Here is a 22,003-nt window from a genome sequence, read left to right as displayed (position 1 = left end):
GTCTGGAGTTAGCAGTGGAGGAGAAGGGTGCAGATAAGAGAGATTTACCCAGTGAACGGAGTTCCTGGGGAGGAGTGTAGGGAGAGAGTGGAGAGGTACTGAGGAACTGCAGAGTGAATGCACTTATAAGTCAATAGGAGGAGTTTGAACTGTATGCGGAAACGGATAGGGAGCTAGTGAAGTGACTTGAGGAGAGAGCTAATATGAGCATAGCAACACTGGCAAAATATAAGTCATGCGGCAGAATTTTGAACAGATTGAAGAGGAGAGAGATGGCTAAGTGGGAGACCTGTGAGAAGCAAGTTGCAATAGTCTAAGCAAGAGGTAATAAGAATGTGGTTGAGGGTTCTGGTAGTGTGCTCAGAAAGGAAAGGGTGAATTTTGGTGATATAGAGAAAGAAACGACAGGTTTTAGCAGTCTGCTGACTGTGCAGAGGAGAGAGAGGAGTCGAAGATGACCCCAAGGTTACGAGCTGATGAGACAGGGAGGATGAGAGTGTTATCCACAGAAATAGAGAACTGGGGAAGAGGAGAAGTTGGTTTAGGGGGAAAGATAAGAAGCTCAGTCTTGATCATGTTTAGTTTCAGATGGCGGTGAGACATCCAGGCAGGAATGTCAGACAGGCAGGCTGATACTTTGGCCTGGATTCCTGCTGAGATTTCTGGTGTGGAGAGGTAGATCTGGGAGTCATCAGCATAAAGATGGTACTGAAAACCATGGAATGAGATCAGAGTACCAAGGGAAGAAGTATAGATGGAGAAAAGAAGAGGTCCCAGGACAGATTCCTGAGGTACAACAACTGACAGTGGAATAGAAGTGGAGGAGGATCCACCAGAGTATACACTAAAAGTACGATGGGAGAGATAAGAAGAAAACCAGGAAAGAACAGAGCCCTGAAATCCAAGTGAGGAAAGTGTATCAAGGAGTAGGCTGTGATCAACAGTGTCAAAAGAAGCAGATGGATCGAGAAGGATGAGAATAGAATAGAGACTGGATCTGGCCAGGAACAGGTCATTGGAGACTTTAGCAAGCGCTGTTTTAGTTGAATGAAGAGGGCGAAAGCCAGATTGAAGTGGATCAAGAATAGCTTGAGAAGAAAGAAAGTCAAGGCGACGGCGGTGAACAGCACATTCAAGTATCTTGGATAGGAAAGGGAGGAGGGCGATGGGGCGATAGTTGGAAGGACAGGTAGGGTCCAAAGAAGGTTTTTTAATGAGTAGTGTGACTACAGCATGTTTGAAGGCATCAGGAACAGTCACAGTGGAAACTAAATGACGAAAGAAAGTTGTAAATGCCTTTTTAACAGAGTTGGTGGGAGCACAAGTTTCAGGCTGCCATCATCATAAGAGCTCAGCAGCCCCCCCCCCCCCCCCCCCCCCACACACACACTTAGGTGTTCATTTTCAAAGCACATAGACTTACAAAGTTACATAGAGGCGTATTTTCAAAGCACTTAGACTTACAAAGTTACATACAAGCTCATTTTCAAAGCACTTAGCCTCCCAAAGTTCCATAGAAACCTATGGAACTTAGCCTCCCAAAGTGCTTTGAAAATATGCCTCATAGTAACCTGTGGAACTTAGGTGTTCATTTTCAAAGCACATAGACTTACAAAGTTACGTAACCAACGTAACATTGTAAGTCTATGTGCTTTGAGCATGAGCCTCTTAATGTCATGGGCCCATAAGCAGTCTGGAAAAGTTACATGCTTGAACTTCTGTAATTTGTGTTTTTTGTTTTTGTTTTTCCCCACATAAAAAAAGATGGGATTTGGACCCTCTGTTTTCTATCCATTATCCAGTTCCTAATCAACAGCAGAACATTGCTTCCTATCCTATCACTTTTTAATTTTATCAGGATTCTCTCACGAGGAACTTTTCTCAAAACTGAGTAGTGGTCTGTGGTAGAATGGCCTGGAACAATTGACCTGATAAAACCAGAAGAGCAGGAGAGCATGGAAGTATATGCAGTACTCAAGTATTGCACACTCAGGAGGAAAGTCTAGAAGTTTGTGCAATAGCAGAATGAGACATTCTCAAGGGAAGTAGAAAATGCTTGACTGATAAAGACTTGAGGACCTTTTTAAAAAAATTTTTACAAGAATAATTGGCACTGTGCAGAATTTTAAGGACACCTGCTGCATGTACGTGCCAAAACATGGCCGTGTCAGGTCAATTAATGAAGCTTTTATCCATTGGTGCAAGTCCTGTGATCTTGCTACCCATTTTCTTGGTCATCTCTGTTCCATTCATTAAAATCTAGCCATTAGTTGCATACACTTCAGTATGGAGGAGTAGCCTAATAGCTAGTGCAGTGGGCTGAGGAACTGAGTCCAATTCCCACTGTGGCTGTCGTAAGCCTGAACAAGTTACCCAACAGTCCATTGTCCCAGGCACAAAACATAGATTGTGAGCCCACTAGGAACAGAGAAAGTATATATATATAAACCACTTTGGTTGTACCACAGAAAGGCAGTATGCATTAGCCCTTACCCTAACCTCTAAAGAGCATGATCAGTACTGTTCGGGGAGGTATGTTAGCTGCCTCTCTCGTTTTATGAAGAGTATATATGTGTACTTTTTGTGCCTGTGATGTAACATTGGGTGGGGGATGTTCAGTGTCTAATTTACAACCAGTGCCCATCACATAGTTGCTAGTTGCAGCTATGATCTTCACTCAGCCACTGTGCAGAATGTAGCTGGAAGCTTGGATAAGGGTAAGGAGAATGGGATGGAGCCTGAATTTGCCTCATCTTCAGTGTATCTGCATTACTGCCATTCTTGTGATAATCTCTCTCTTTCTTTGTAGGCAAGGAATTTCCATGCAAGAGTGGTGAGCATGGCAAGTGCTGCTCCAGCTAAGAAACCATACAGAAAGGCTCCTCCCCAGCATCGAGAGCTTCGCTATGAGCCACCAACACTGACAGATGGCCAGGATGAGGTGGCTGTTGCCCCTGAACAATGCCAGGTAACATTTTTTTTTATTTTTTTTATAAATGTCACACACCCTTATATGAGGTTTGCAGTGGAACTTCCCTTCCTCCTAGATCCTATCCTCAAGCAATGGTAAAAAGATAGTTGGACTTCTCTGGGGGAAGCAGTAAGGGATCCACCCTCTCTATTTCTGCTGCACAGGGTCTTCAAGCGCTTCCTAACAGGAAGTTAATTCAGAAGGTGGGAGTCGGCAAAGGAGGGAAGGCCCTGGAGCAGACCTGTGGGGGATCTGCAAGGAAGACGTAAGGGGCAGGGAAGGGGAGGTAAGGAAGGGAAGGAGATGCCGGACTAACGGTAATTGTAGGGTTGGGTTTTTTTTGGAGGGGGGGTTTCTGTGGGAGCAAGATTTTTTTTTTTTTTCCCTACTGCTCCCGCAGGATGGTAAAAGGTTTTGCTCCCACACCCGTGGTAAATGCAGCAAAAAAGTTTTATTCCATATCATCAAGCTGATCAATCCATAGACTGGTGGGTTGTGTCCATCTACCAGCAGGTGGAGATAGAGAGCAAACTTTTGCCTCCCTATATGTGGTCATGTGCTGCCGGAAACTCCCCAGTATGTTCTCTATCTCAGCAGGTGGTGGTCACACACAGCAGCAGCTCTGGCTAGGCCTCCAAGCCTAATCCTTAGGTTTTGTTGAGGCCTGGGGTTGAGGGCTCTTTTGAGCAAGTGCAAACCTGGTGGTGCCAGGTCCCTCCTTTTCTCCCCCCTCCCGCTGGCTCCGTTAAAAAAAAAAAAAAAAAAAAAATTTTAAACGTCCTTAAAGGCGTTTATTTCGACGTTTATTTAAACGTTCATTGCAGCTACTCACTGGGACACCAGTTCGTTACAGCTCGGAGCGGCAAGCAGGTAATTTTACCTTTTTATAGCGGGCAGGGGGTTCCCCGATTCTTCTCCTCGTGGCATATGGCGTCGGAGGGCGAGGGCGCAAAGGGTCGCTCCCCGGATCGCTGGAGCGCTTCTAAAGGGGATGCGGGGGGTTTTACAGCCTGATTCGCCCTTGATGGGTGACAGCTTAGTGACCGATGAATGTCCCGGTCCTTCCTCCGGCGTGGCGGTTTTTCCCGCCATAAACGCCCATCCCCCGCTCCTCGCCTCCGCCATCTTGGCCGGCCACGCGGCTCGGACGGCTTCTTCGTGGGCCGCCCTTGAGGTTGGAGACAATGCCATGAACGCCCTTAATTTGGGCGACGGCACAAAGCGGCTAAAGTTAAGCGCCGTTTTTTCCCGCGCGGCTCCTTCGCGGAGTGTCGCGCCGGACGCCATTTTGGATGCGCAGCATGTCTCTCCCCCGCTCGTGTGAGCGCCGGTTGAGGGTGCGTCTAGGGCTGTTGCCCAGGCTGCGGAAGTGCACAGTCTGGGGGGTTTCTCCCCCGAGTTTGTTTTGCTGCTGCATCAGGCTTTCCTCATGCAAAACGCTGCCCCTGCTCCCTCGTCTGGTAAAGAGGTTGAGGTTCCCAGAGGTAACGCCCTCGGGTTGATTCCCAGGCCTTGGAGGACTTTGTCTCCTCCGATGTAGATGAGGGCAGCGTGTCTGAGGTCTCCCAACGGTCCTTGCGGATTCCTTGGAGGAGATAGATCCCCGCTCGGATGGAGCGGATGACCCCTCTGCAGCGCGGCTTTTTAGCCCAGAGGATTTGCCCAACCTGTTGTTACAGGCCATGGACACTTTGAAGATTTCCTCTCCGGAGGACGTCTCTCCCTCAGCCCCTGTTGGCTCTGCCATTATGCTGGGGACGAAGCGCCCGCCTAGAACCTTCCACGTGCATGATGCCATGCACACCTTAATTTCGGCTCAATGGGATGTCCCGGAAGCGAGCCTTAAAGTGGCTAGGGCTATGTCCTGCCTCTATCCTTTGGCTGTGAGTGAACGTGAGGCCTATCTGTGGCCTACCGTGGATTCTTTAATCACTGCGGTGACTAAGAAAACGGCTTTGCCGGTGGAAGGTGGCACGGCCCTAAAGGACGCCCAAGACAGAAGATTGGAGGCGGCCTTAAGGTCGTCCTTTGAGGCAGCTGCTTTAAGTTTGCAGGCCTCTGTTTGCGGCTCCTATGTGGCCAGGGCGTGCCTGACTATGGTGCAGCGGGCTTCCCCCTCGGATCATTCCTTGAGGGCTGATTGGCCGGCCCTGGAATCGGGCTTAGCCTATTTGGCAGACTTGCTGTATGATGTCTTGAGAGCCTCAGCTAAAGGCATGGCTCAGACAGTCTCTGCGTGGCGGTGGCTTTGGCTGAAACATTGGTCTGCTGACCACGCCTCTAAATCCCGCCTGGCTAGATTGCCTTTTAAAGGCAAGCGGCTCTTTGGGGTCGAGCTGGACAAAATCGTGACCGATCTCGGCACGTCCAAGGGCAAGAAATTACCAGAGGTCAGGGCTCGGGCTAGTACTCGTCCCGGTACCTCCAGAGGACGGTTGCAGGAAGCCCGTCGGTACCGCCCGGGCAAGTCGGGTTCCTCTGCCCCCTCTTCCTTCAAGAGGAATTTCTCCCCCAAGCAGCATTCCTTTCGCAGAGACCGCCGTCCCGGAGGGGCTCCCTCCGGTCCTCCCCCAGGGTCTCGTACCCAATGACGGGGCCTTGGTCCACGCCCCAGTGCAGATTGGAGGACGGCTGTCCTCGTTTCGGGGCGAGTGGACCACAATAACTTCAGACGCGTGGGTGCTGGAAGTCATCAGAGACGGCTACAAGCTAGAGTTCTGCCGACCCTTAAGAGACGGGTTCGTACTCTCTCCCTGCAAGTCTCCGGTCAAGCTGTGGCAGTGCAGCAGACCTTGGACAATCTGATCCGCCTGGGCGCGGTCGTTCCGGTGCCAGAAAGTCAGCTTGGCAAGGGACGTTACTCCATTTACTTTGTGGTACCAAAGAAAGGAGGTTCTGTCCGGCCTATCCTCGACCTCAAAGGGGTCAATCGGGCCTTGAAAGTGCGGCACTTTCGCATGGAGACTCTCCGCTCTGTTATAGCGGCAGTGAAGGCAGGAGAGTTCTTGGCCTCCTTGGACATCAAGGAAGCGTATCTGCATATTCCCATCTGGCCTCCTCATCAACGCTTTCTGCGTTTTGCAGTCCTGGGCCGACACTTCCAGTTCAGAGCCCTCCCATTCGGGTTGGCTACTGCTCCGCGGACCTTTTCCAAAGTAATGGTGGTCATTGCGGCCTTCCTACGAAAGGAAGGGGTACAAGTCCATCCTTATCTGGACGACTGGTTGATCCGAGCCCCCTCTTATGCAGAGTGCGGCAAAGCTGTGGACCGGGTAGTTGCTCTTTTGAGCTCCCTGGGATGGATCATCAACTGGGAGAAGAGCCAGCTGCGCCCGACTCAGTCCCTGGAGTACCTGGGAGTTCGATTCGACACCCAAGTGGGCAGAGTGTTCCTGCCAGACAATCGGATTGTCAAACTTCAGGCTCAAGTGGACCAATTCCTAGTAGCCTCTCCTTCTCGGGCTTGGGACTATGTGCAGCTGTTGGGCTCTATGACGGCCACGATGGAAGTAGTGCCCTGGGCCAGGGCTCATATGAGACCACTTCAGCAATCTTTGCTGCGGCGCTGGACTCCGATGTCGGAGGATTATGCCGTGCGCCTTCCCTTGGACCCAGCAGTGCGCAAGGCGCTGAGCTGGTGGATGCAGACAGACAAGTTGTCTGCGGGAATGCCTCTGGTGATCCCAGAGTGGATTGTCGTCACGACGGACGCCTCTTTGTCGGGCTGGGGAGCCCACTGCTTGGGAAGGACAGCGCAGGGGCTCTGGTCTCCTGCAGAGGCAAAGTGGTCTATCAACCTCCTGGAACTCAGAGCCATTCGGTTGGCGCTTTTGGAGTTCATCCCGGTACTGGTGTTGAAGCCTGTACGGGTCCTGTCAGACAATGCCACGGCTGTGGCCTATGTCAACCGCCAGGGAGGTACCAAGAGCGCCCCTCTAGCCAAGGAGGCTATGAATCTTTGACAGTGGGCGGAAGCGAACCTGGAGCAGCTTTCAGCGGCCCACATTGCCGGAGCCATGAATGTCAAGGCGGTCTTTCTCAGTCGCCATACCTTGGAGCCCGGAGAGTGGCAACTATCTGCTCAGGCGTTCTTGGACATCACGAAGCGCTGGGGCCAGCCGAGCCTAGATCTGATGGCGTCATCGGCCAATTGCCAAGTGCCGCGCTTTTTCAGCAGAGGACGGGACCCTCGATCCCTGGGAGTAGATGCTCTTCTCCAGCAGTGGCCGACACAAGAGCTCCTCTATGTGTTCCCGCCCTGGCCCAGGTTGGGCAGGGTGCTAGACCGGGTGGCAAAGCCCCGGCAGGGTAATCCTGGTGGGTCCGGATTGGCCCAGACGTCCCTGGTATGCGGACTTGATCAGGCTCTCAGTCGAACGATCCTCTGCGGCTGTCAGTGGAGCAGGGCCTGTTACATCAGGGTCCCGTGGTGATGGAGGATCCCTCCCCCTTTGGGCTTAAGGCCTGGCTATTGAGCGGCAGCGACTGAGGAAGAAGGGCTTCAGACAAGGTCATCGCCACTATGCTAAGAGCGAGGAAGCGCTCTATTTCTACTGCTTACGCCAGGGTTTGGCGTATCTTTGCAGCGTGGTGTGAAGCAGGCTCACTTTCTCCCTTCACTGCTCCAATTTCTTCAGTGTTGGCGTTCCTGCAAGAAGGTCTGGAGAAAGGCCTGTCGCTCAGTTCCCTTAAAGTCCAGGTAGCGGCTCTGGCTTTCTTCAGGGGCCGCCTGAAGGGTGCTTCCCTGGCTTCGCAGCCAGATGTGGTGCGCTTTCTCAAGGGAGTTAATCACCTGCGCCCTCCTCTGCACTCAGTGGTGCCTGCGTGGAATCTCAACCTGGTGCTAAGAGCATTGCAGAAGCCGCCTTTTGAACCCTTGTCAAGGGCATCTCTGAAAGACCTGACGTGGAAAGCAGTCTTTTTGGTGGCTATCACTTCAGCCAGAAGAGTTTCCGAGCTCCAGGCGCTCTCATGTCGAGAGCTTTTTCTGCAGTTCACTGAGGCAGGAGTGACTATTCGCACAGTGCCTTCCTTTCTGCCCAAGATTGTTTCTCGCTTCCATGTGATTCAGCAGCTCTGTCTCCCTTCCTTTCGTAGGGAGGACTACCCAGAGGAGTACTCTGCTCTTAAATATCTGGATGTGAGGCGAGTCATCATCAGATACTTGGAAGTGACCAATGATTTCCGGAAATCGGATCATCTGTTTGTCCTGTTTGCAGGTCCTTGTAAGGGTCTGCAGGCTGCTAAGCCTACAGTGGCAAGATGGGTCAAGGAAGCCATTGCAGCGGCTTATGTGGCCGCAAGGAAGGTGCCGCCTATCCAGCTGAAGGCTCTCTCCACGAGAGCTCAGGCGGCCTCGATGGCAGAGGCCGGATCCGTCTCCTTGGAAGAGATATGCAAGGCGGCAACTTGGGCTTCGGCTCATACATTCTCCAAGCTTACCGTTTGGCGGTGGCTGCACGGGCGGAGGCCCGGTTTGGAGCTTCAGTGTTGAGGTCAGGGATTTCAATGTCCCGCCCTGGGTGAGTACTGCTTCGGTACATCCCACCAGTCTATGGATTGATCAGCTTGATGATATGGAAGGTAAAATTATGTATAATCATACCTGATAATTTTCTTTCCATTAATCATAGCTGATCAATCCATAGCCCCTCCCAGATATCTGTACTGTTTTTATTCTGGTTGCATTTCAGGTTCAAGTTTAGTCTTCAGTTACTTCAGAAAGACTTCGTGTTCAAGTTTTTTCACTTGGATTCTTCAAGAGTTGAGACGAGTTTGTGTTACAGTGAGCTGCTGCATTCCTCTCCCCCCCGTTTTACGGGGCTGGATTGAGACATAAATTCTGCCGGCACTCCCTCCCGCTTCGTGCGGCTGTAGGGCAGCTTTGTACCCCGCCCGCTTCGGCGGTGTTAGGGTCAGTCAGCTCCTCCCGCGGTTGCGGTTGCAGGATAAGCCAGATCCCCCCGCATCGGCGGGTGTGGTGTCCCTCCCCCGCTCCGCGGGGATGAGCTGGACGGATTCCCCTCCCCCACTTGTGTGGGGATGAGCTGGGTTAATTCCCCTCCCCCGTTTCGGCGGTGGTGAGCTGGGCAGAGTGTCCCTTCGTGGGTGTAATTCTCTAAGTGCTGAGTCCTGCGGATGGAGCTTTGATATCGACATACTGAGGAGTTTCCGGCAGCACATGACCACATATAGGGAGGCAAAAGTTTGCTCTCTATCTCCACCTGCTGGTAGATGGACACAACCCACCAGTCTATGGATTGATCAGCTATGATTAATGGAAAGAAAATTATCAGGTATGATTATACATAATTTTACCTTTCTGCGGGTCCCTGTGTCATTCTCTAGATCCAGTTAACCTCCAATTGTTCTGTGTCTATTTTCAACGGTTATGCCCTGGAGTTCAAATAGTCTCTCTGTCGCTCTCGCTGAAAGGCAGGGGCTGTTGGAGACACCTCAAGGAAGCTGCTTCATCTCCAGGCAGTGGTTCCAGTCCCATGGGAGGAATGTGGTTCTGGAAGCTACTTTTTTTGTGGTTCCCAAGAGAGAGGCACTTTTCAACTAATTAGACCTCCAAAGAGTGAACAGAGCTCTAAAGGTTTCCGACTTCTGTTTGACGTTTTTGAGATTGGTCATTGTCGCTGTTTGGCACAGTGAGTTTCTCACTTCCCTGGACCTACGGAGAAGCTAATCTTCACATCCCTATCTGCAGGGGACATCGGACATTCCTTTGTTTTGCAGTCTTGGGACAGCATTTTCAGTTTTGTGCGCTTCTGAGGATCCAAGTGCATCCCTATCTGGACAATTGGCAGATATAAGCCAAGTCATTCAAAGAGAGTGAACGAGTGACAGCCATGGTAGTGGAGTTTCTGGAATATCTGGGTAGAGTGAACCCGGTCAAGAGTCACATAGTTCCATCACAGGTGCTGAAATATGTGGACGTGCATTTCAGCATGATTCATGGAAAGTTTTTCTACCAGAGGCTGGAATTTGCAAACTACTGGAGTATCTAGGAGTACATTTCAGCATGGTTCAAGGAAAGGTTTTTCTACCAGAGGCTGGAATTTGCAAACTACAGGATCAGATTCACAACCTCCTGTCTTGGAGGGCTCTTCAAGCCGGGGACTACCTACAAGTCCTGGGATCCATGGCGGTCACTCTGGAGGTGGTGCAGTGGGTGAGGATGCATATGCGTCTTCTTCAGCAGGTCCTACTTGCGCACTGGTCTTAGGACCTTGATGTGTGGCTATACAAAAGCAATTTACAGCACAGGATGAATCAGGAGTCACTAGATTGAGTCATTGTTACCACAGATGCCAGTGTCACAGGCTAGGGAGCCCATTGTCTCAGGAAATTAGCACAGTGGTAGATGCTAGAGGCTCAATGACCAATCAGCAGGCTGGAGACCCAGGTGGTTCACCTTGCTTTGGAATTCTTGAAGGCAAGCCAGTATAGGTTCTCTCCAACAGTGCAACAGCGGTGGCTTATGAGAATGGGCAAGGAGGTGCGAAGAGCAGGTAGGTAGTATTGGAAGTGGCAGATCTGCTGTCCTGGTTGCAGGCTTATCTGTCTGCGGCACACATGGCAGATGTAGACAGTGTGCAGGCCGACTTCTTGAGCTGGAATACAGTGGATCCTGGAGAGTGGAGCTGGGACAAAAGGCCTGCCATACCATTGTTCTCACCTGGGATCATCCTCTGATGTATTGGATGGTGTCGAGGGCCCAATTTTCAGTCACAGGAGGAAGAAGTCAGAAGACTTCAATGAGGTGATTCAATCTTGGCTGTGTCAGGTCTGGCTGTAGGTGTTTCCTCTGTGGCCATTGGTGAGTTATTCAGTGAATAGAAGTGCATGTTGGGCTGATATTTTTTTGTGGCACTGGGCTCTCCTTGGAGAAAGTAGCATTGAGATTTCATTTGTCTGACATGGGATGAACAATCTTCTAGTGCAGGGATCAGTAAAAGAGTCCGTACCCTTCTCCGTTCTCACGGTGTGGCTCTTGAGAGGATGGGGTTGTGGAATAAAGTGATTGCTATTATGTTGCAGTCACATAGGCAGCATACTTCCTTGGCCTATGTCGGAGTGTGGTGTATATTTGAGGCATGGTGCCAGGAGAAACCCTGTTTTCCCTTGAGAACCGCCACTGCAGAGATTCTAGACTTCTTACAGGATGGCTTAGATTACTGCTGCTACTACTACTGATCATTTCTATAGCGCTACTAGACGTACGCAGCACTGTATTGGCTCAAGCATCCTTGAAGGTCCAGGTTGCAGCTTTGGTGTGTTTTTCAGGGACTGGTTCATCGTATGGCCTTGGCTTCACACCTTCATATTGTACAGCTTGTGAGGGGACTCAAGCTAATTTGCTGCCCTCGTCGACTGATTGTTCTCTTGTGGGGTTTGACTCTGGTCTTGTCTGCATTCGTGCTTTCCACTTCCGAGGCATTGAAGGTCAGTACATTGAATGATGTCACCTTGAAAATGTTTTTTTTAGTAGCCATTTAGGAGAATCTTAGAGTTTGCAAGCCTTGTCATGGAGGGTGCCCTTTCTGGTCTTTTCAGAGCAGAAGACGTGGTTGCAGATGGTTCCTTCCTTTTTTTCTCAAGGTTGCATGTTAGTTTATTGCGCTTCCAATCCTAGGGGATGCAAAGGTCAATAGGGAACCTTGTCAGTTGCATCGCTGGATGTCGACAGAGTATTTGGGGAGAGTGGAAGAATTTTGGTATTCTAACCAGTTTGTTTTTCAGTGGTTACAACAAAGGATTGGCAGCTTCTAAGGCAAACTTCAGGAGGTCATAGCTTTGGTGTACCTCCTCCAGGGGCATCTGGTGCCGAGTGCCCTTAAGGCGCATTCTGCAAGAGGTATTGTGGCCTCGTGGGCAGGGGTAGTAGTCTCATTCCACCATAGGAGATATGTAGGGTGACCATGTGGTCATCTGTACACTCCTTTGTGAAGCATTAGCGTTTTGATGTACGGTTGACATATGATGCTGTGTTTAGCTTGGGTGTGTTGACTTCCAGCCTGTGATTCACACCTTTAGTCCTTACTGCTTTGGTTCTTCCCAGGTATCTTGGCTGGTTTGGAGAGCTGAGAAATTAGATCTTACCTGCTAATTTTCTTTCCTGTACACCCTCTAGACAGGTCCAGAACCCACCCTTAGACGATTCTGTATGGTACACATGGAACTATTTGCCTGTCAAAGATGTGTCAGTTTCCTTGCAGCATGGACTGCTGTTCTTTACCTTTTGTAAGTTTGATTTTTGTGGCTGACTGTCAAGCCTCTTAAGACTTGTTAACTGTAACGTCTCAATATCTTGAAGTATAACCTTGGCACACCAGCACACACCTGAAGTCTTTGTTTTCTGAAATTTCCTTCATTGAATAAATATAGATAATTTACTCACAGCCAGATGTTCAGAAGTGTTGCCCCAGGGCACAGAGACTCCGTAATTCTGAGAGCTGTATCAGTGGTTGGAGGTACAAATCTGGAGAAAGGCAGCTTTATTGCAGAAGTGGGAAAATAGTTGAACAGGTAGAAGTAGCTTAGAGCTGGGTGGCTGGAAAGTGTAATATCTTATTAGAAAGATATATTACAAGGTAAAAACTAAGTCCATTCCAGGGAGCTTAGCAGGATGTCTGAAGCAAGATGGAGAATGCCTCATAGAGACAGAGAGGGAGGCCAAGAAGGGGCTCACACAGGCCTAGGGAAGAGGAGGTAAAGGGACCAATAGGGACAGAGCCTGCCATCAGGTAGCAGGGATGGTCCAAGAGGGCAGCCCTCAATTGGAGGGTAAGATCATACCTGGATGACCTCTCAGGACAGAGATAGTAAGAATGACTAGGACATGATAGCAGGTAGACAAAGGAGCCAAGCTTGGCTGAGAAAGAGGAGAGGTCTTTGCAGCAGGATAGACCAATAGTAACGGTCCTTATACAGACAGGCAGGTGTGGCTGTGTTACATTTGAGACTACATTACGCACAATGCATTGCTCATATATCTTTGTCGTGAGGACTGCAACAGTAAAAATCCTTAGAAATAAGAATAACAGTAAAAGCATTAAACACATTTTAAGGTCACACTATAAACTAGTTCAAGGTTGTCAGAGGACAGAACACTGATGAGGATTTGGGATTTCCTTTTTGATGCCCTTTCTGGTGGAGATAAGGGAGCAGCCAGGTGAGGTCTCTACATCCTAGCTTTGTTATGGAATTACTGGCTGACTGGGAACTGCAAAGGGTACTTGTACTGTTCTCAAAAATATGACTCCCATCTTCTGGTAGACATGCTTAACCGAAGCATCTGGACTGATCTGGAGGGCCTAAAGGAAAGAAAATGTGCAGGTAAGATCTAGATTCTCCATTTAGGACCTGACAGGGAGAGCTTTATATACAGTGAGGCACATGTACATTTCCTAAAAGGTTCAGAATTTGGTAGTAGCTCATAGGAGCATTTCCCAAAATGCCCCTCTGAGCAATCCATAGAACCTAGTAGGAAATTAAGCCACAGCTACATGTAAAAACAGGAGCAACAGATTTATACAGCATGTAAAGACTGGAGAATGGTATGGATGAAACCTCACTGTTCTATATAGAACAGTGCAAGTTAGAGGAGGAATCAGTACACTGCAGAAGAGGGGGCAGATGGGAGTATGTGTATATCTAATAAATTTATATACTGCTATATATGAAGAAAACAGTCAATGTGGTTTATAAAAATCATAAAACCAGTCCACTCAGATTTTCAGGATAACATGAGGATTGCTGTTTTGGGTCAGACCAAAGGTCTGTCTACTGCAGCGTCCTGTTTCTAATGGCCAATCTGGGTCTGGTGGAATTCAGAAAAGTACCTTGCAGAATCTCAAAAATATCCCTAATGAATATGAGAGATTTGAATAAGTCTGAAGCTCTGTGTATGCATAATCAATAGGAACATCCCGAAAATGTGAGTGTACTGGTGTCCATGGGGACTGGAAGCTTACTATCCTCATCTGATCTCTCTTCTGTGGTGCACCTTGTTTCTTCTGAGTGCAATGGAGGTATCCCTCCTCTTTAAAGGAGGGTTTGGGGGAGGTGAAGCTATCTATGATGGAGAGAGATCTCTGTGCTCTGTATTTCGCATTAAAATTGAGTTCCTTCTTTTTAACAAGGCAAACCACTGTGAATATACACAACTACTCCACATTTATTCTGAATTGTCTTATAATACTTGCTTGTTATACTATTATCATGTTTTTTCTTCATCATGCTGCCCAAGATCCTTCTGTTACACTAAATGTCTATTTTCTAATATATGTCCACCATTCGTGACGTATTGTAAGCCACATTGAGCCTGCAAAGAGGTGGGAAAATGTGGGATACAAATGCAATAATAAATAATAATTGACTTTAAAAAAAAAAAAGGTTTTACTTCTAGAGCAGTTCTTTTTGCTTATGTATAGTATTATATTTTTTAACTAGTAAAAAAGGCCCGTTTCTGTAGGCAAGGAAACGGGCCCTAGGCAGGCAATTCCTGCTCCCCCCCCCCCCCCCCGGACTGCCGAAAACCGCCACCCCGCCACCGTTGTGTACTACCTGTGCTGACGGGGGACCCAAACCCCCGACAGCCGAAGTGTTGTTGTGCTTCCTGATCTTCTCTGGAAGTTCCTCTGCGTGCGTCTGATGTCAGACGCACGAAGAGAAACTTCCAGAGAAGATGAGGAAGGAATGCGAAGGGCACAACAACACTTCGGCTGTCGGGGGTTTGGGTCCCCCATCAGCACAGGTAGTACACAACGGCGGCGGGGGCGGTTTTCGGCGGTCCGGGGGGGGGGTGACGGGTTCGCAGAGGGGGGGGTTGAGGGGGCTGTAGCGTGGGGGGTGACAGCTGATTCCGAGGCAGGGGGAGGAGTAGGGAAACACGCTGTGCGTGTTTCCCTACTCCTCCTCTTGCCTTGGAATCAGCTGTCATGACGTCAGTGCGTGTCTGCCTAGCAGACCACCTCCAGCCTAGGGAGCCACGGTCCCAGGCACAGAACATTGGAGGTGAGAATTATTATATAGGAAGATGGGGTGGAGGGGGGGATAAGAGAGTCTACACAACTGAGTCCTGTTGCTTTTTCTGTGTTTTACATTTTTAGTCACAGTGAGGGGGTGACTGCCACAGCACTTAGACAGTATGATGAAGATTGGAGGAAGGGGCAGGGTATTCCTTCTTTCTCTGCCATTCAGTAACATAGTAACATAACATAGTAGATGACAGTATGGTAGACATATGCAAATGACAGCTGTCTTCCTTTTCTTCACAGGAAGCTTGGATGGATTCGGAGCAAGTACAGTAAGTGGCTCTGGTTTTTGATTTCTCCTCTTCTGCTGTGACATATCAGTACCAGTTACCCAACACCTACAGCAGCCTGTTCAGGGATAGTGTTACTGGGCTTCTCTCTGATAGTATGCTGTTAGCTAAAAAGTGGGTGCCTGAATTGCATGCTCTTTATTTCATCAAACATATAAACGGCGAGTGACCGTACTCGCCGCAAATGCGCAGTAGAGACCTCTGCCCTGCCCCCACGTCAATACGTGATGACGGGGGGCGGAACAGCAGAGAAGAAGAACGAAGGCCGACGTCGGCAGCTCAGCAGAGCTCAGTGCTGCCTTCCCGGACCCTCGCTGTTTCAATAACGGAGCGAGGGCCCGGCCGGGTGGAAGGTGGGTGGTGACGGCTCGGTGGGGGGGGCGCGAACTCGGGGGGGAGGGGCGGTGGGGGCGGGCCTTTCAACCCCCCCCCTTCCTATAATAGCCCGTTTTTACGGGCTCAAAGTCTAGTAGTTTATAAACCGCTCTGTCCTTCATACTAGGCGGTTTACAAGTGGAACATACATAATGCATAAAATAAACAAAAGTAGCTTTAAAACCTTGCTCATGTTAACTGATGGTGATCCATAAGCTAGTTCAAAGTAATATGTTTTCTTTTTTTTTTTTTTTAAATAATTTTACTTAATTACATTCACATTTATCACATAAATGTAAGGAAATACAGAAATTAATATAAAAAGGAAAACATTTTCTCTCAACAATATATATTTACATAATTGTCCACAATTGGAAGATCCAAGATCAGGAAAACAATCTTAAAGAAAATAAGAAAAACTCAAAATGGTTAATCTTACACTTCACATTTTCTGAGGGAGGAAGGTTAATCGGTTATTGCAGCCGGTACAGTGGTAACTGAAGGAAGTTGCTGCAGAGGATTCTTCATCTGTTTCCACAAACTCTATAATTTCTTAGGTTCAAACAAATATGTAATGTAATATGTTTTCAAGTATCGGAGCCGTGGAGGTATTGTGAGTGGGGCACACAGGATGCATGTTATTGACAAAGCCAAGTTCCTGATTTCTTTTTTTTTTTTCTCTCTCTCTTTGGTTCTGCTGTGTCTGAAGGAGTTGTGAGCAATCCCTTACCCCCTTACTCCCTTTCTCCATGTTTTACACTTTCCCTTTCTTCTTTATCTAAATTTGTGTCAACTTTCCTATCAATTTTAATTGCATTCTTTTATGATGATTTTGTAAGTCAATAAGAGGCGTTTGAACTGTATGCGGAAACGGATATAGCAAGCTAGTCCTAGTGTGCAGTGAGTGTATGTACTTTATGACTAAGACTACTGACCGTTTTAAGCAGTGCATTTTATCTAGGTAAGAGGGTGGTGGATGCTTGGAATGCCCTCCCGCGGGAGGTGGTGGAGATGAAAACGGTAACGGAATTCAAACATGCGTGGGATATGCATAAAGGAATCCTGTGCAGTAGGAATGGATCCTCAGAAGCTTAGCTGAAATTGGGTGGCAGAGCAGGTGGGGGAAGAGAGGTTGGTGGTTGGGAGGCGAGGATAGTGGAGGGCAGACTTATACGGTCTGTGCCAGAGCCGGTGATGGGAGGCGGGACTGGTGGTTGGGAGGCGGGAAGTACTGCTGGGCAGACTTGTACGGTCTGTGCCCTGAATAAGGCAGGTACAAATCAAGGTAAGGTTTACACATATGTTTGTCTTGTTGGGCAGACTGGATGGACCGTGCAGGTCTTTTTCTGCCGTCATCTACTATGTTACTATGTTATAAATGTAAACCACTTTGACCAAATTCTGATAAGGCAGTATATGTAAATAATGTATAAATGTAAGCATACTTCACAGGTCAAAAGGTCCTTATTTCTGTCACTACAGGTATAACACACTCTCTTTATGCTTCTAGTAATAATTGTAAACATTTTGTATAATTCCTATGATTGTGTCTTTGTAGTAATAAAATGAGTGACAGACTGTGTGGTTATTCCTGGCCACACTGTATAGAATATATTCCTAGCCTCCAGCTGTAGAGTGATGGCTCATTGTCTTCCTTCACTGTACTCTGTTGTTTTAGCTAGACGAGCCTGTAAGATTCCATGCTGCTGACGTCAAGGAAATTAGTGTGCCAGTATATTTGAGAAGCTCATAGAATGGTTAGGTGCCTTAAGAGAGGTATCACTTGTAGAAAGAGGGAAGAAATATAATCTCTTTACAGATCTCTGCTCCCACCTGCATGAAAAAAGAGCGGGACATGAGAATGATGGAATCTGATTATCTTAAGGTGCTCAAAAAGTAGAAAAGGTGACAGTAAGAGCCATGAGGTGGCTTGCATGCATAAGGAGAGGAATGACCAGCAGGAAAAAGGTGGATAGTACTTCTATGTCTCTGAGACCTCATTTTAGAATACTTTCCAGCTTATAATCAAAAGACAAAAACGCCTATATTGCGACCTAAATCGGGAGATAGGCGTTTATCTCCCAAAAACAAATAACGCGGTATAATCGAAAGCCGAACTTGGACGTTTTCAACTGCACTCCATCGCGGAAGCGTACAAAGTTGACGGGGGCGTGTCGGAGGCGTGGTGAAGGCGGGACTGGGGCGTGGTTATCACCCGAACAGAGATGGGCGCCTTTCGCCGATAATGGAAAAAAAGTATGCGTTTGTAGCTAGAATTTAGGGCACTTTTCCTGGACCCTGTTTTTTCACGAATAAGGCCCCAAAAAATGCCCTAAATGACCAGATTACCACCAGAGGGAATCGGGGATGACCTCCCCTGACTCCCCCAGTGGTCACTAACCCCCTTCCACCACAAAAAATGATGTTTCACAACTTTTTATTTTCACCCTCAAATGTCATACCCACCTCCCTGGCAGCAGTATGCAGGTCCCTGGAGCAGTTGTTAGGGGGTGCAGTGGACCCAGGCCCATCCCCCCCTACCTGTTACAATTGTGCTGCTTAAAGCTTAGTCGTCCAACCCCCCCCAAACCCACTGTACCCACATGTAGGTGCCCCCCTTCACCCCTTAGGGCTATAGTAATGGTGTAGACTTGTGGGCAGTGGGTTTTGAGGGGGATTTGGGGGGCTCAACACACAAGGGAAAGGTGCTATGCACCTGGGAGCTCTTTTACCTTTTTTTTTGTTTTTGTCAAAGTGCCCCCTAGGGTGCCCGGTTGGTGTCCTGGCATGTGAGGGGGACCAGTGCACTACGACTCCTGGCCCCTCCCACGAACAAATGCCTTGCATTTATTCGTTTTTGAGCTGGGCGCTTTAATTTTCCATTATCACTGAAAAACAAAAACGCCCAGCTCACAAATTGTCGAATAAAACATGGACGTCTATTTTTTTCGAAAATACGGTTCGGTCCGCCCCTTCACGGACCTGTTCTCGGAGATAAACGCCCATGGAGATAGACGTTTTCGTTCAATTATGCCCCTCTTTGTACAGTTCTGGAGACTGTACCTTTAAAAACATAAACAGGATTGAGTTGATTCAGAGGATGGCTACTTAAAATCAGGGCTTTTTTTGAGGGGGTACTTAGGGGTACTGAGCACCGGCACCTTTTCCATTGTCTGCTAAAATTGACCCCTGGTCCCCAAGTTGTAATGAAAAACCTCAGGCTCTACACACCAATTCTGCCTTGTCATATATTCTGTGACTGGTTGCAGGGGGGCCTGGCTATTGTGGGGAGGGTCCCTCAGTGATCACCCCACCCCTGAAGGGTGGCCTGGCATTTGAGTACTGGCACCTTTTTCGCTAGGTAAAATGCACTGCTTAAAATGGTCAGTAGTCTTAGTCATAAAGTATAAACGCTCACTGCACACTAGGACTAGCTTGCTATATCCGTTTCCGCATACAGTTCAAACGCCTCTTATTGACTTACAAGTACATTCACTCTGCAGCTCCTCACTACCTCTGCACTCTTATCTCTCCTTACACTCCTCCCCAGGAACTCTGCTGATCGGGTAAATTTCTCTTATCTGTACCCTTCTCAAGTACTGCCAACTCCAGACTCCATTCCTTTATTTTTCTGCACCGTATGCCTGGAGTAGACTTCCTGAGTCAGTACGTCAAGCTGCGTGTCTGGCCATATTCAAATATAGGCTAAAAGTCCGCTTTATGAGGCTGTTTTAAATCCTATTCACCTGTTCAGTACCCATGTCTGTAAGAAGTTCCCTTATCCCTTGTTTGTCCTGTTTGTCTGTCTTGATTAGATCGTAAGCTCTGTTGAGCAGGGACTGTCCAGTAGTGCTATAGAAATAAGTAGTAGTAGTACTGAACACCCTGTAGCTTAGAACAGTTCCTCATTTCTTGTTTACCTGTACAAAAAGTTTGCCTTGAGTTTAGCACCCATCTATTTATCCCAATTGACTCTGTACTACCCATCTTGTGCCCCATCTTATATCGGTACTTGGCCCCTCAGCTACACAGGAAAGCATTAGCATCATATCTATGCTATTTGAATGTTCTATTGCGTTGCTTATTAGGATGTTGACATTGTATTATGTGTAATTTGAATATTCTTTCATGCTGTCTATTGTGGCATTGTTTGTATTGTACTGATATCATTTCCAAGTTTACTTCATTTATTGTCTTTATATTTGGTCATTTTTACTATTATTGTGAACAAAATTGTAAGTTTTATGTTAAACTGGACCTGCTGTACACTGCCTTGGGTAAATCTGTTCATAAAGGCAGATCAGTCCAGATAGGTGGGTTTATGCATACCCATCAGCAGATGAAGGTAAGAGACACTTGTACAGCATCCTGTGCTGTCCATAGCAACCAGTATTCCTCGTATTTCTCTGTCTCCAGCAGATGAAAGTTGTGTAGGCCTGTGTAATCTAGATTTGGTCTAAGGCACTGACGATTTGGGAGTTAGAGTTCGCATATTGGGTGATTGGAGGGTGGGGGAGAGGGCTGGAATCAACTGGAGCTGGTCGTAAGAGCCTGGGGATGCAAAACCTTGGGGAGTCTCAAGCTGTGTTAACTTCTGTTCTCCTCCCCTATTTCTGGAAGGGGACTAGAGCCTTGGATTCTGTTGCAGCACTGCTGAGTAAAGCTTAACAAAAAAAAAAAAAAGAGAGAGAGATAGGAAGAGAATCAATTTAGTTTTAGCAACTAAGATTAAGATTTAGATTTTTGGATTTAGCTCACTCCTTTCTCCAGTAGGTCAAGGCATGTCACATTTAGGTACAGTAAGTAGTTTCCTTTCTTTGGAGGGCTTATAATCTAGGTTTGTACCTGCGGAAGGGTAAGTGATTTGCCCAAGATCATGAGGAGTGGCAGTGGGAATCAGGAGGCTGTTTTTGTGAGCTGGTCATTGGAACTCTGGTCAAGGTCCCCTTGAGCAGTATGTGTGTGTGAGAGAGTACATGGCAGGGCATGCTGAGTGCAGCCATAGTTCAAGTGTCAGCATTAGCAGGCAGTGTTGCGCTTGTAGGATAATGGTTTGACAGGCTTCTAGACCCATGGGAAAGTAGTTCTGGCAGCAGCAGTGTTGGGGAAGGTATGCACTGTACTAGATCCAACAGGGCAGGAGTGATGCAAGGGAGGCCTGGTGCAGGTTTGGTGAGAACCACTGCTGTTTTGCCTGCTACTGCCACAGATCAAGGCCATGTGGAGGGACCACTGGTTTTGAGCCCAAATTTCTTGGGGAAAGGTCCGGATTTTATTCCTGGTATATATGTATTTCTTAAAATTACTTGTGTAGAGTGATGTGGTAGCTGTGTTAGTCTTATTTTACTTCTATTGATTCCCTTTAAAAGTAAACAGAGAAATGAAAATAAGATGATGCCTTGTTTTTGGAATAAAACATGTTATCAAAACCATTTCCTTGTCCTCAGATGTCGCAGCTTTTGTTTGGCGGGTATACCCGAGCCTTTATTTTACTTCTATTGATTACCTTTAAAAATACTTAAACCTGCCTTGCCAAAGTTCTTGATGATGTACAGAATAACATACATAATAAAAATTAATACAAAAATTAGACAAGTCAATTACAGTAAAACTAAGGGCCCTGTTTACTAAGTTGTGTTAGCGTTTTTAGCGCTTGCTAAACGCTGGAGGACACCCATATGTTCCTTTGGGTGTCTCTAGCGTTAGTGAGCACTAGTGCACCTATAGCGTGGCTTAGTAAACAGGGCCCTAAATGTATATCTAATTCATATTATAAACAAGACACTGCATGCATAATCTGCACAATAAATCCACAGAAAACAAGGCAACCAGATCAAAGAGCCTCAAACAAAAAAAAAATAGTAATAGTAATATCATGTGCTAAAATAACAGACATGACAGTGCTATAAATAAGATGTTCTTTAAAAAAAAAAAAAATCAGAAGTCGTTTGATCCAGGTGTCTGCCAATCAGATCTTACTACTCTTCGATGCAAGATAATACCTTAAACAAATCACTGTTTTTCCTTGGGGTGGCCTGGTGAAATGTTGGCCATCATTAGTTTTGGAAGCTATAATTGCAGACTCTGAGTAAATCTTAATTCGATAATCACTTGGAGATTGCTAAAGAATGCAATTCAACTAGCTAATAAAGCAAGCTAAACTCTCCTTTCTGCAATTCTACAGCGTTGTAGCTACAGAGGAAAAGACTTCAGACCTCCGCCTTCACTTCCAGTTTTATCGCTGTGAAGGTTTCACTACCCAGAATTCACACCCTCAACATTCGTTTGTATAGTGCGAATTTCAGGGGGGCTTCTTCATAAGT

The 22,003-nt window shown here is 47.5% G+C and overlaps 1 protein-coding gene across 1 annotated transcript in view; it reads left to right on the top strand.

Moving 5' to 3' along the window:
* TJAP1 (tight junction associated protein 1) overlaps positions 1–22,003 on the top strand; it is a 111,037-nt gene that overhangs the window by 48,600 nt on the left and 40,434 nt on the right. Inside the window, 2 exon segments of the mRNA XM_030195870.1 lie at positions 2,810–2,968; positions 15,259–15,287. Of these exon segments, the coding sequence (XP_030051730.1) occupies positions 2,840–2,968; positions 15,259–15,287 (158 nt within the window). The 5' untranslated portion in view covers positions 2,810–2,839.

This window comes from Microcaecilia unicolor, chromosome 3 (genome assembly GCF_901765095.1).
Source record: "Microcaecilia unicolor chromosome 3, aMicUni1.1, whole genome shotgun sequence".
NCBI classification, from domain to species: Eukaryota; Metazoa; Chordata; class Amphibia; order Gymnophiona; family Siphonopidae; genus Microcaecilia; species Microcaecilia unicolor.
This window is presented reverse-complemented; position numbering and strand designations above follow the sequence as displayed.